Raw genomic sequence first — 13918 nt, forward strand, 5'->3', positions numbered from 1 at the left:
TTTGAATGGAAAGTCAATAATTCTTTGTACAAAAATCATGTTTTTTTTTTTTTTTTATCTATTAGCTTTCCTTCTTTTTCTTCTGAATGTTGGAAAGGGAGAAGGGAGAAGGACAAAAAAAAAAGTTCTTTCATGTGATTAGTGAGTCAGTTGACTTATTAAATATTGAGCTTAATTTTTATAATATGTTAATAATGAAAAAAAAAGTGTTCTTTATCGAATAAACAATAAATGATGCTATTTTTTAAAATAATAATTAAAAAAAAATCAATAAAAAAAACCTATTTAATAAGCTTATGGGCACTACCCAAGATTGGCTCAACCACCAATTGATATGCTTTTCTTTGTCGTCTTTGTACCAAAATAAGCCTAAATTTCCCATCATCTCCCAAAACAACCAAATACCCACACATTCACCAAATCCAGCTAAGTATTATATACACATTTTATCCTATGATATATATTAAAAAAGAATCTCGAAGCTACCAGCCTACCACAATCTTGTAAATATTATCAATCCAAGTCACTTTCAGGGCCCATGCACATAACGCACTAACGTACACTAAAACATTATTATTTTCATATACATATATACACTTCTTCTTCTACTAACAAGTAACAACCCAACCCTATTGAGCTTTCTATTTTCTTGATAATGGAGAAGAGTAAATCATTCCCTTATCACTCTGCATCTTATACAGAAGCAAGATTTGATTTCGAGGATCGAACCAAGTCTTATAGTTTTAATGGACCGGGCCAAAATTCTGAGGGGAAGAGGAAGAAAAGGATAGCTAGTTATAACATGTATTCTATGGAAGGTAAGCTTAAAACATCTTTGAGGAACAGTTTCAAATGGATAAAGAGTAAATTTTCCGATAATTATTATGATTAGTGGTGTGATTAAGAGGAAAATTAAGCATCTTTTGTTACATGGCCTTGTACGCACTTGATTTCCCTATTTTCTTTTTTGCGGTTATGAATTAGGAAGAAGTGATTATTGTACATAATAATTATATGCTTCTTGTACTTTTTTTTTTTTGGGGGGTTAAGTTTGAATGAAGTTGTGTTTCATCCCATCAACTATATATCAAGATGAAATTGTTGCAGGCAGAGGCGGATTTAAGATCTTGGGTTCAGACTTTTGATTATATATTTAGTGCAATTGTGTTTAACCTTTTTTTGCAACAAATTAGTTATTAACATGTCAGAGCGCTATAGTGTTCATTAATTGGTAACTTAATAAAATGATGACTATTTTACTATTACAGATTTAATTATATTAATATATAATGTAAAATATTTTTACACTAATAATATAGATTACTTTATTAATTATTTGTTCAATAAAACAAACACCTCAAAAAGTTACTTCTATCACACGTTGGGTGGGTCTATTCTTTTTTCAATTGATGATGTTACCAATAATTTACCTCTTATTTTCCCCCTTTTCTTCCCCTTTGCTAAAAGTATGAGAAGTGGGACAACCTTTTTCCACGGGCTCGCTTGTTTGTTTACAAACAAACAAGAAAAGAAAATCTTATCATGTCGAGTACTACTTATCCTCATAGGCGCAGCTAGCAACGGGTTTGGTCAAACCCTTGGTCAAACCCGATAGTTTTTATTAAACTAATATAAATATTTAATTGCGAACCCCAATAAATAAGATTAGCTATGAGTTTAGTGATAAATTCAAAGTCCAAAAACTTTAAATTCTAGTTCCGCCGCGGCTTATCCTAGCCGTTATTAAACCAAATATCTAATGAATGATTCAATAAACAAAAAACCATTAATCATTGCCACCAGTCCCTTAGTTAATGTGTCTGTTAGTTATACCAAAACCTGTTTAAGCATATTAAAGGAAAAAAACATCACAATTCAATAATTTAGGAAAAAATCTTTGCATAATTGTACTCTTTATTTCATCAAGTAATTTTATAGTAATACACAGACAACTATAGAAGGAGAGCATGGGAGGGATGATAAAGTTGTCTGATTTATAGGTCACAGATTCAACTTGTTCATACCCTTGGGGTACGGCCCTTTCTTGGATCTTGCGTAAACGCGAGATGATTCGTGCACCAAACTGAACATAGACAATTATAACATCTTGCGTAAACGCGAGATGATTCGTGCACCAAACTGAACATAGACAATTATAACACGTCTAAACCAAATACACGATTAAACAGTACTTAATAAAACAACTTTTTTTTAATTAATTATGGTCTAAGCTGAATAGCTTAGAGATGTTATCATCAAGATCATGATGATTTCTGAAATCAATGGTGGAGATAGCCCTACGATTGAGGCTTAATCTGTTATCTTCATAATGCTTAGCAGCCTCAGTAATGGAAGCTAACAAAATGGGATAATTCTTGATGTTTTTGAGAGCATTAGGATGTGCCTCAGTTTTAGCAGTTTGGTTCATTTTGTTTCTAAATTTGAAAGCTGGAGTTGGTGAAGGAGGAGGGCTTTGAATGCTATATTTATTCCTTCTGCTGCTCAAGGAAAATGAACTGCTACTTGCACCACTATGACCTTGCATACTTGACTCTCCTTTTTCCTGCTCATCAATCAATTAAATATAATTTTGTAAAATCAGAATCGGAGTCACGATTTAAAGTTTATGAGTACTGAATATGCTATCAAACGTTATTGAGTTCTCAACATAACACATTTTAGTTATTGAGCTTGTAATAAATATTTAATAAATTTTCTAATACATTTATAGTAAAATACAGTTTGATCACTCATGCAATATATCAACTAAGGCTCAATTAGAAGTTAATTGGATGAGGCATGTAACTCAGAGGATTAGTACATGTGGCTACAAATCATGATTGTTTACCCTCAAAATCGGATACCAATTGAATTTGTAAGTGGTTTTAAGGATATGCGGATTAATTTGATACAAAACGATAAATTGAGTTAGAATGGACAAGTAAAGATACAATAATTTCAAACCACGCGAGGAGGATGATTCCATCCTTAGTGAAGCATTCACCCTTGATTCGGGCTCACAATAGACAATTTTGTATCAAATTGCCACTATTATCCTTAGCCCCACGGTGGGTACCAACTCACATATGGCCATTAACACAAATTTGCCCACTGATCATGCGAACAACGTCCGCGAGGGAGTCCGATTGGTAGCCCAAAATACTCGTGACGGTGAAGGGGATGAGATCAATTTACGGGTGATTTTCAAAATGCTGCAAGCTCAGCAGGCAGCGATAGCCCAACTATAGAACCAAAGCCGCACTCCTAGTAGAGTTGAGCCCGAACCGTCTCGGGAAAACACTCACAGAAATGAACTAGCCACAAATAGGCTAAATGAAGCTGAACCCGGGACCAACCCTGAGATAATAAAGATGCTCGAGGAATTGACAGAACGGGTAGAAATAGAAGAAAAGAAGATCGAAGCCAACGACAAGAAGGTGGAGACCTACAACTTCAGGGTCGATCAGATCCCCGGAGCACCTCCGATATTGAAAGGCCTGGACTCTAAAGAGTTTGTTCAAAAACTTTTTTCTCCGAGCGCGGATCCGAAGCCGATCCCGAAGAAGTTCCGCATGCCTAAAATTCCTAAGTACAACAGAACAACTCATCCAAATGAACATGTGACCTCGTACACGTGCGCCATCAAGGAGAACGACTTGGAAGATGATGAGATCGAATCTGTCCTGCTGAAAAAGTTCGAAGAGACCTTGTCAAAAGGAGTTATGATATGGTATCACAACTTACCCCCCAATTCTATTGACTCATTTGCTATGCTTGCAGATACTTTTGTAAAAGCGCACGCCGAAGCCATCAAGGTCGAGAACAGGAAGTCGAACCTTTTCAAGGTAAAACAAAGAGATAACGAAATGCTTAGGGAGTTCGTGTCAAGGTTTCAAATGGAACAGATGGACCTGCCACCGGTGGCAGATGATTGGATCGTTCAGGCCTTCACCCAAGGACTCAATACTCGAAGCTCATTGGCTTCGCAGAAGTTCAAGCCAAATCTGGTAGAATATCCGGCTGTAACTTGGGCCGATGTGCATAACCCATACCAATCAAAAATTAGGGGCGAAGATGATCAGCTTGGGCCCCCTTCCGGGTGTGTTTATGCTATCCGAGCTAGTGACAGGTCCAAAAGAGAGATTGATCATGAACCAAGGTCAAGTAGAGATCGGTATCAACCGTACAACGGTGATCGTAGGGGTAGCGGGTCTGGATGAAACCCTGTGAGAAATGAAAGGAGAAGCGATCAAGGTCAAAATAACCGGGGGCTCATGAGCTAAAACGGTTTCGACAGGCCTATTAGGTCTAAGGAAGCGCTGAGGTTATCGGAGTACAACTTCAACGTTGATGTTGCTGCTATCGTGTTTGTCATCGGACGCATCAAAGACACCAAGTGGCCTCGACCTATATAGTACGATCCAGCCCAAAGGGATCCCAACTTAATATGTAAATATCATGGCACCCACGGCTACATAACAGAGGATTGCCGACAATTGAGAGATGAAGTAGCCCGGTTATTCAACAACGGACATCTCCGGGAGTTCCTGAGCGACCGAGCCAAAAACAATTTCAGGAATAGAGATTCTAGTCAGCAGATCGAGCAGGAGGAGCCTCAGCATGTCATTAACATGATCATCGGTGGGGTCGACTTTCCCCAGGGGCCGATGTTAAAGCGCACCAAAGTGTCCATCACGAGGGAAAAACGGACTCGAGATTACGTACCAGAAAGAGCCTTGTCTTTCAATGACGAGGACGTTGAAGGCATCGTATTACCCCACAACGATGCACTGGTAATATCTGTACTCATAAATAAATCTCGAGTTAAGCATGTGTTAATTGATCCATGTAGCTCGGCTAATATCATTAGATCGAGGGTCGTGGAACAACTAGGTCTACACGACCAAATCGTGCCTACAGTCAGGGTTCTGAACGGATTCAACATGGCATACGAAACCACTAAAAGGGAGATAATATTACCGTGAACACCGCCAGAACCATTCAAGAAATAAAGTTCTGCGTGATCGAAGGAGACATGAGGTACAATTCTCTATTCGGGAGACCATGGATTCATAACATGAGGGCAGTGCCCTCGACGCTACACCAGGTGCTGAAATTCCTGATGCCATGAGGGATTAAAACAGTTTACACAGAACAACCGGCCGCAAAGGAGATGTTCGCGGTCGACGAGGTGATCCCGGTATTCGCACTTTCGACATCGAAAGGTCTAGGTCTGGTGGCCAGAGACGAAATCAAATAGAAATTACCGATACCTGCCTCGATCGAACCGGAGAAGCAGGGGAGGGATGAGGGCGATGACTACAGAGTTCCCTGATCTTTTATAGTCCCCGATGATTCTGACGCCACCAAATCAACAGTCGAAGAACTGGAGCAAGTCATATTGATCGAACACCTGCCTGATCGTAAGGTACACCTAGGCACGAGGCTAAGTCCTGAGCTCAGGAAAAAACTCATTCAATTCCTTATAGAAGACATAAATTGTTTCGCTTAGTCCCACCTCGATATGACAGGGATTCCGCCGGAGATAACTAATCACAAGCTAAGCCTGGATCCGAAGTTCCATCCGGTCAAGCAGAAAAGGAGGCCTCAGTCCGAAGTCAAGCATGCATTCATCAAGGGTGAGGTATCTAAACTCCTTAAAATAGGGTCCATCCGGGAGGTTAAGTACCCAGATTGGTTAGCAAACATAATAGTAATCCCTAAAAAAGGGAATAAATTAAGAATGTGTAGACTATAAAGACTTAAATAAGGCATGCCCAAGGAATCTTTCCCTCTGCCAAACATCGACCGCATGATCGATGCCATGACCGGCTACGAGATCCTCAGTTTTCTCGACGCCTACTCCGGGAACAATTAAATTCGGATGGACCCGGGCGACCAAGAAAAAACGTCCTTCATCACTAAATACAGTACCTACCGCTATAACGTAATACCATTCGGACTAAAAAATGCCGATACCACTTACCAACACCTAGTAAATCGGATGTTCGAAGAGCAAATAGGAAAATCAATGGAGGTTTACATTGACGATATGTTGGTTACGTCCCTACGAGCAGAGGACCATTTGAAACATTTGTAGGAAACCTTCGATATATTGAATAAATACAATATGAGGCTGAACCTAGAGAAACACACATTCCAAAGCAATATATTGTTATTTTCACTGTTATTGTAAGCTTTTTCTCTCGTTCGTCAAAATTGTCCATTGTGAGCCCGGATCGAGGGTGAATGCTTCACCAATGCTGGAATCATCCTCGCATGGTTTGAATTTATTGTATTTTTACTTGTCCATTCTAACTCAATTTATCGTTTTGTATCAAATTAATTCGCATATCCTTAAAATCACTTACAAATTTAATTGCTATCCAATTTTGAGGGTAAACAATGATATCGGAGTTGGAATCCCTCGTCAGCGCATAACTAGACCGGCCCAAAAGAGAAATGCCCTTTATTCGATTTGTTCCGATAACAAATGATTAATCATCTGCTTCTGTGAATATCCAGGACATTGACAAATAATGTTCGTCTACGTGAATGTGCAATTTCTTTTTAAAATCTTACAATATCATATGAAGAGTTTATCCAAATTTTTGGAGAACGGTGCTTCCGTTTTTTTTTTTTTTTGGTTAGAAAAATAACTAAACTTGCACTTAATTTTTTTATATATAGACTCTTACAAATATTGCTAGACAAAAGTACCTTCAGTCAAGGTTAATTGGTCTAACCAATAAAATTGCCGACCTCTCTTATGTGTATTTGGTGGCATGCATGTGGAACCATTTATGGCATTTGTGTCCTATTTTTGAAGAAAAGCTTAATGTTTTCTAAGATAAATAATATGAAGTTATAGAGAAGAAAATTGAGAGAGTGATAAAAATTGAAAACGGCTATAACTTTTCAATTGAGAGAGTGATAAATATTGTTCTTTGGAGCTAGAAATATATTCTTCAAACTACAAAAAAATTGAAAACTAGGTCTTGAGTTGCATTTTTGTGCCCCTCATTTTGTTAATTTAAGAGCCATATTCCTATCATACGTAGTTCTTTTTTCCATTTATATATAATTTAATAAAAAACTAAAAAGAAAAGGAGAAAGAATTTACCTCTGTAGAAAGTTCAGAAATATTAGAGAGTATTTTCCGGTAGCCCTCCTTATTTTTCTGAACCCGTTTGCCTTTTAAAGATTTCTTCCTGTGGTGCAATTCCCTCCACATTAAAATTGAAAGAATAGAGGGAAAATGATTAGAGAAAATAAAATAAAGCATCTTAATTAATGATTATAGCAAAAAAAAAAATGAAGAGCTAATCTATAAATCCATCTTTACGCCAAGTAGAAATATGGACTTTTTAATGAAATTACATCATTTACTCATTTGGCTTAGTATGAATAAATTATATAGATAAATAAATAAATGATGATCTCTGTTCTAATTTAATTATCAAAAGCCCTTTTTTTTGAAAGCTAAATCTAACATAAATTAATTTAATATTTACAAATATAGATCTGTTGTACGTTGTAATTTATTTATCAAATGAAATAGAAGAAAAAGAAATAATGTAATGATGGCTTCTTGTACTCCTGATATAATTATCCTCTTATATATTGCACGGGATTATGGCATTAAGACTATGATTACACAATGAATTTTGTGACATATTTGTATATTTTGTGACATCTATGTGTAAGAACTTAACTTGTCTTGGTCCCTAAAAACTTCACTTTTATGATTACTTTTGGCTAGGAGGAGTGACAGAACCAATATTTTTATTACGAGGTCTCAAAAAATAAAAAATTAAACACATGAAAAAGAAAAAAAAAATTCAATATATAATATATAAGTATAAAATATATTTTTTTACCTAGCAACACAAAATAATTTTTCGACGAAAAGGTGTCAAACTTGATTTTGACACTGCCTAAGAGGATGTTTAAGTTACATCTTAGAACAATGATAGTCATTTTAATGATCACATATGTAATTATGACATTATAGGGGTGTGAGAGAGAATTCTAGTGAGCAATTATTTAATTTAAGAAAGCAAAAGAAAAAACTTAAGCACTATGATTAACGACTTAAACTTTGGAGTTTGAGTTTCAAATGTTGGAAAAGAAAAAAGAAAAAAAAAAGAAAGATGTTTTGAGGACCAAAATCAAAATTATATTGATTACTATACGACCCTTGGCGGAAAGGAAATATATTTAATAAATTTTAATCATGCTTAGTCCACCCCTCGCTTATATCATGGAAAAAGCAAAAGCAATGAAATAAACAAAAGAATATGACCCCTATGTTTGCTCTTTATAAATTATATAAATAAATCAAAAAAGAAAGGAGCATATTTTAATACCCACTCCACATAACAACAACAAAAAGTAAAATCGTGCTTTCTGATTTTTCTTCTTCTTTGAAGTATTCACGATCAATTCCAAGTTCTAAAAACTTTCAATTAGAACTTAAATACTAGCTCTTAAAAAACATTCATTTCAAATTGAAATTTGCGTGTATGCAATATGATTTTTTCTTGGGGGAGGACTGCTATTTAGAGATTATTCAGTACTTATTTTTATCCTGAAAATTTAAATTAAAAATCTTAGTTTCAGAATAATTCAGGATATTGGTGTCCCGAAAAATTAAATTGAAAAACTGAAATTCAGAATATATTAGTTAATTCCTAAATAGTAACCCTTTAGAATAGTTAACTAGTGTCATTTCTACGTTTTTCTTCCACATAAATTATAATTTAACAAAAAGCTCTATATTTCAAATTGATTTTCTTTTTTTCCTTTTTTTCTTTCTTTCTTTCTAGAAACCTTAGTTAAATGGAAGAAGTGAAAACATACCTTGTGATATCAATAGATTGGGCCGGCCCATCCTCTTCTACTTTGATAACTGGTAGTTCAGAGAGCCCACATGCTAATGGACTTGTTATAAAGAACTAAGACAATGTTTAGGAAAATTTTAGTGCTCAATAATATACATATACTGTACCAGTAAAGACTAACCGAATCCCTTTTTGTATTTACCACCCTTATACTTTAAAAATTTATTTGGAAAAATAATATTATATAACCGATCTCAAAATAATAATCGAAAAACTATAATTTTTGTGTGTGCGCGCGCGTGTATACACACACACACACACACATTTCTGCATGTTACTATATACAAAAAATATATAAATTTTATGCACTTTTACGATTATCGGATATAAATAGTTTTTGCCGGGGGTAAAAGTGATCTTTGTCCAACTTATTTTGCTACTTCCAAGAAGGTTACTAATGCTCTATATTACCAATTCAAACTCACACTCAATTTCATGTCTTGTAATCGGATTACTGATTCTTAGACATTTTTGTTAGAAATCCATGTTTTTTTAGGCATGACAATGACATAATGAAATTTTGTAACTTACTTCATTTTGGAGAGCAGTAGCAGCAGTGCCCCGGAATTGAGGTTCCACAGCCAAAAGTGTGTATAAAAGGGGGAAAGCAGAATCAGGTAAATTTGGAAATACATCTCCAAAACAAGGCTTGTAATTTTGTGGTGGCCTAAATGTTGTTGGTGGCTTCACTTTCTTCCAATATTCCTCTGCTGGTGATCCACACAACTTAAATATCTTGTGAAGTTGCTCTATCTGAAAAAGAAAAAAAAGAAAGTTACAGCATTATTATAGTTTTTAAATACCATGAATTTTCAACTTTACTTCTATTAATTTGACTTTGCTTGTATGAGCTTGCTAATATTATCGGTCCTAAGAAGAAGAATTACAGTACGCTAACAATTAACATAATACTGATTAATTTATAGTGAATCACCGCAAATGATTCATATAATAGACCTTAACTTATTAACTTATCAGATAAGTAGGTCAATAATGTTTAGTTGATCTTTTCGAATGATCAGTCATACTAGGATTGAGACACGACCCCAACTCTCACAAGGGCAACAATGGAGAATTTTGAACAATAGGCGAAAGCCCGATTCAACAATAACACATTTTATTGTTGGTGTTATTATTGTTATTTTATATTTAATTTCCTATAAGATATAACATTTTAATAATAAAAAAATTTAAAAATGTTTGTTTACCTCATTCCTACCAGGCATAATAGGCCTCCCAACAAACATCTCAGCCAAAAGGCAACCAGCACTCCAAAGATCAATCCCAACTCCATAATCAGTGGAACCCAAAAGTAGTTCTGGGGCTCTGTACCAAAGTGTCACAACTCTACTTGTTAGGGGCCTTTTTGTCTTTATCTGGTAAAAATTTGCAAGGCCAAAATCAGCAATTTTGAGCATCCCATTTTTGTCTATTAGCAAATTTGACCCCTTAATATCCCTATGCAATATCCCTCTCTCATGGCAATGTTGAAGTCCTGAGAGCAACTGCTCCATGTAACGTTTTACCTACAAAGTGTGTTTAAAATATATTTTATTAGGTTTAATTACTAGAAGATATATTACAAGAAAGAAATTTTTATGCAAATAGCCGACCGATATACATATAGATTATACGTTGACTATATAACATTTATACATAAATTATATATTATATTATACCTCCGATGGTTATTTTCAATTTAAACGGTTGGGTGGTACGGCTATTTTGATTAGTTCCACTATAAAAAATGTCTGCATCAATTATCCATGATTTTTTGTCTGTTTTTTACTCAATTCAATCGTTGATCAATTACCCTAAAATCCTAAAATATGACCTCCACATTTGAACTTTCTTAGCTTCATAAATTGCAAAAGATACACTCATGTTTAAAGAGAAGAATAATGGGAAGGAAGTCGCAATTGACCCTTAGATTTTCAAAATAATTTGTCACTGCTAAACGTTCAAAAGTGTAGTCTCGGTTTCTTTAATTTGCGAATCTAGTGTCAAATTTAAATAACTTCAAATTGACCTCAGGATAAGTTATATTTAGAAAAATAACATATAATAGTGAAGTTTAATTCTCATAAGGTTGATGCTTTGATGAGTACGCGTTTACATATTCCAGTCTATAACGATAATAAGCACTAGCCTCAATCCCAAACTATAGATATTTTCAGTTTGTATTGTTTTCTATCTTCTGTCTGAATTCCGAGATATTCTAAATCTTTTTAATATAACTTTTTCCCCATGTAATTTTAGGTAGATCGCTTTTCATTAGTAAAATTTTTTTTCTTTCCAAAACATTAACAGAAAAACAATAAATAGTTAGGAAGTCATTAATACCACATAATGCCACTAATTAAATTGTGCAATATTCTCTAAACATTACAAAAAGGAGGAAAATAGTTAAGCATTTACCTGAGGCTCAGTGAGTTTTCCTTGAGTGCGATTGATAAGTTTAGTTAAATCAGATTCCATGAAATCAAAAACCAAATAAAGACTATATTGCATTCTTGAAGTGGCTAAGCCCTCAAGCTTGATGATATTTGGATGATCAAGTTTCTTCAATATTATGATTTCTCTTGCCATAAACTTTACACTCTCTCGTTCTGATGTATCAAATCTAACCTTCTTTAACGCTACTATTTTCCCACTGTTCCTATCTTTTGCTTTATACACATTGCTATATGTCCCTTGCCCTACCTGCAAAAATAATTAAGATGCATTGATTTTTGATTTCAAATCATGTTTAATGTCTCATGCACAAAGGCAAGATCTTGAAAAACAATTAAATTTCCAATGGATATTAGATTTTGTACTCATAATGTCGAAGAATATATAATAGGTTCATTAGCTATTGAGAATTTTAAAGGTTGAACACGTAAGTTAGAATCCTGAATCGGTTTCGGTTTCGGGAGGAGGTGGGAAACTTACCTTAGCAAGCTTATCATAAGAATCAGCAGTCTTTGGAACTAAACCAACCAAAACCTCTTTAGGAATGTTATCAACAAGCCATTTTGGCCATCCATCCACCAATTCATCTCCTTCCATTTTCCTTGTGCCTCTATTTGATAATTCATTTCCTATTCTGACTCCAACTCCATTTCCATTTCCATTTCCAATTCCAATTCCATCCCTTCCTTTGATCATCATCTCCTTTTGATCTCTACCAATAATTCTAGTTTCTACTTCAACTACATGATTCCTCCCATTCCCTTCTTGCTCCCTAATTCGACTCATATCCCTTGTATTATATTGTTGTCGTCGTCGTCGTCGTCTTTCTGCATGTTGTTTTCCAACTTCATCTCCTTTAACATAACCATTATCAATTTTCATTCTCTCAAACCTCTCCGGAGAGAAACCATAACCCCTACCTTGAACACACCCCATGATGGATTGGATATGGTCCCTTCACGTCGCGAATCTCCTAAAAAGTTTTTTGTGTTGAATCTAAGCGGTGGTAATGACTAAGAGAACAATGCAAATAACTAGAAGAAGATGATGATATGACTAACAAATGAATCATTTTGATAATAAAAAAAAAGAAAAAGAGAGAAAGGAAATGGTAAACATGTTAAGGAAGTTGTAATTCTCTTTGTCCCTAGGCCGGCAAATATTAATGGAATAATGTAATAGTTGTAAAAAGAGTCATTTTCTAGGACTTCTTTGCTTTCGCCGTCATGTGTAGAATAATATGGAAAAAAAGATCATGTCTCAAGTCCATGGCTAATGACCAGGTTCCTTCTGTTATCTCAAGGAAATTTACTCTTGTTTTTGGAGATACATTTTTTTTAAAATTTAGTAATAAATTAAAAGGTTTTGGCTGGTGGAACCTAGTCAAATTGTATTTTATGCAAGTATATCCAAAAAGAAGCATAATGGACAAAATTGGAGCAATCAAAGGGATACAGGTAGAAACTTAGTCAAATAATATAAAATCTACTTTAGAAGTATGTTCCCAAACGGTTCAAAGTTGAAATAATCAAAGGTGATTACGGATCCAATTCTTGGAGTAACTGAAGTAGTGTAAAAAGCTTGAGGCTATCGTAATTTGTAAATAATAAACAAAAAACAAAAAACAAAAAAAGGTAAAGAAATTAAGAAAGGAGAAATTACAATATTTTGACTATTTGTAAGTCAAAATATTGACAAGATGCAACTGAACGAATCAAATTAGTCAATCAGTATTAATCTAAATTAGACATTAAATCAATCACTACCTTTAATTTTATAGGTAATGGTCCGATATAATTTCATTTGCCAATCTTTTATAATGGTACACTCGCGACATTAGACACTGCCTAACAAGAGCTTCTCACGTATTCCTATTAACTTCATCGTTTCAAAACAAGACTTATATAATATATCTATATAATAAAAAGAGAGGAAAAGACACCATATTAAGCCAAGTGACACTATAATAAAAAGTCACTTGATAATTTTTGGACAAAAAAAAATTACTTATAAGATTAAGCCAAGTGTCAAGAAAATTATTTATGCAATATCTTCTTTCAAGTTGATTCTTATCCACGTTCTCCTATACAAATAATTATTTATGCGATTTCTTCTTTCAAGTATCCACATTAAGCCAAGCGACAGCCTAATAATAAGTCATTTGTCATTGCTCAAGACAATTGACAATATTAGGATAAGATAAGTAAATAATGTAATAAAATTAGTTAGTTTAAAATTAGAATGGTTAGTTTTGCTAATATAATTGTGAAATGCGGTATTTCTAATTATATTAGACTTTGATTCTTTTTTATTTTATGATTTTTGTTGCGAAGTTATGTGAAAGTTGGATGTAATTTTGTAACTATCAACATGAAAATCTATAAAATTATCCAAACGGTAAAATGCCTAAAAATAATTAATTTAACATTTAAATTTCAAGAGAGAAGTAATTAACTTTATTCCTAGAAAACACCTAACCCCAAAACCCACTCTTTAAAAAAAAAAAAAAAACTGCTGCCCTTACCTCCATCACCAACATCTTCTTAATTTTAAAAATCTAT

General features: G+C 34.3%; 1 protein-coding gene across 1 annotated transcript; it reads right to left on the reverse strand.

Moving 5' to 3' along the window:
• Positions 1 to 1882: 1882 nt before the first annotated feature.
• On the reverse strand, positions 1883 to 12459 carry LOC104096622 (probable serine/threonine-protein kinase At1g54610). The gene is made up of 7 exons (XM_033656242.2): positions 11838 to 12459; positions 11322 to 11606; positions 10112 to 10429; positions 9435 to 9656; positions 8863 to 8957; positions 7124 to 7211; positions 1883 to 2563 (listed from the first exon to the last, which is right to left on the reverse strand). Exons 1-7 carry the CDS (start codon positions 12291 to 12293, stop codon positions 2216 to 2218), a joined length of 1812 nt encoding a protein of 603 aa, XP_033512133.1. The 5' UTR covers positions 12294 to 12459; the 3' UTR covers positions 1883 to 2215.
• Positions 12460 to 13918: the final 1459 nt, after the last annotated feature.

Source organism: Nicotiana tomentosiformis, chromosome 5 (genome assembly GCF_000390325.3).
Source record: "Nicotiana tomentosiformis chromosome 5, ASM39032v3, whole genome shotgun sequence".
Classification (NCBI taxonomy): Eukaryota; Viridiplantae; Streptophyta; class Magnoliopsida; order Solanales; family Solanaceae; genus Nicotiana; species Nicotiana tomentosiformis.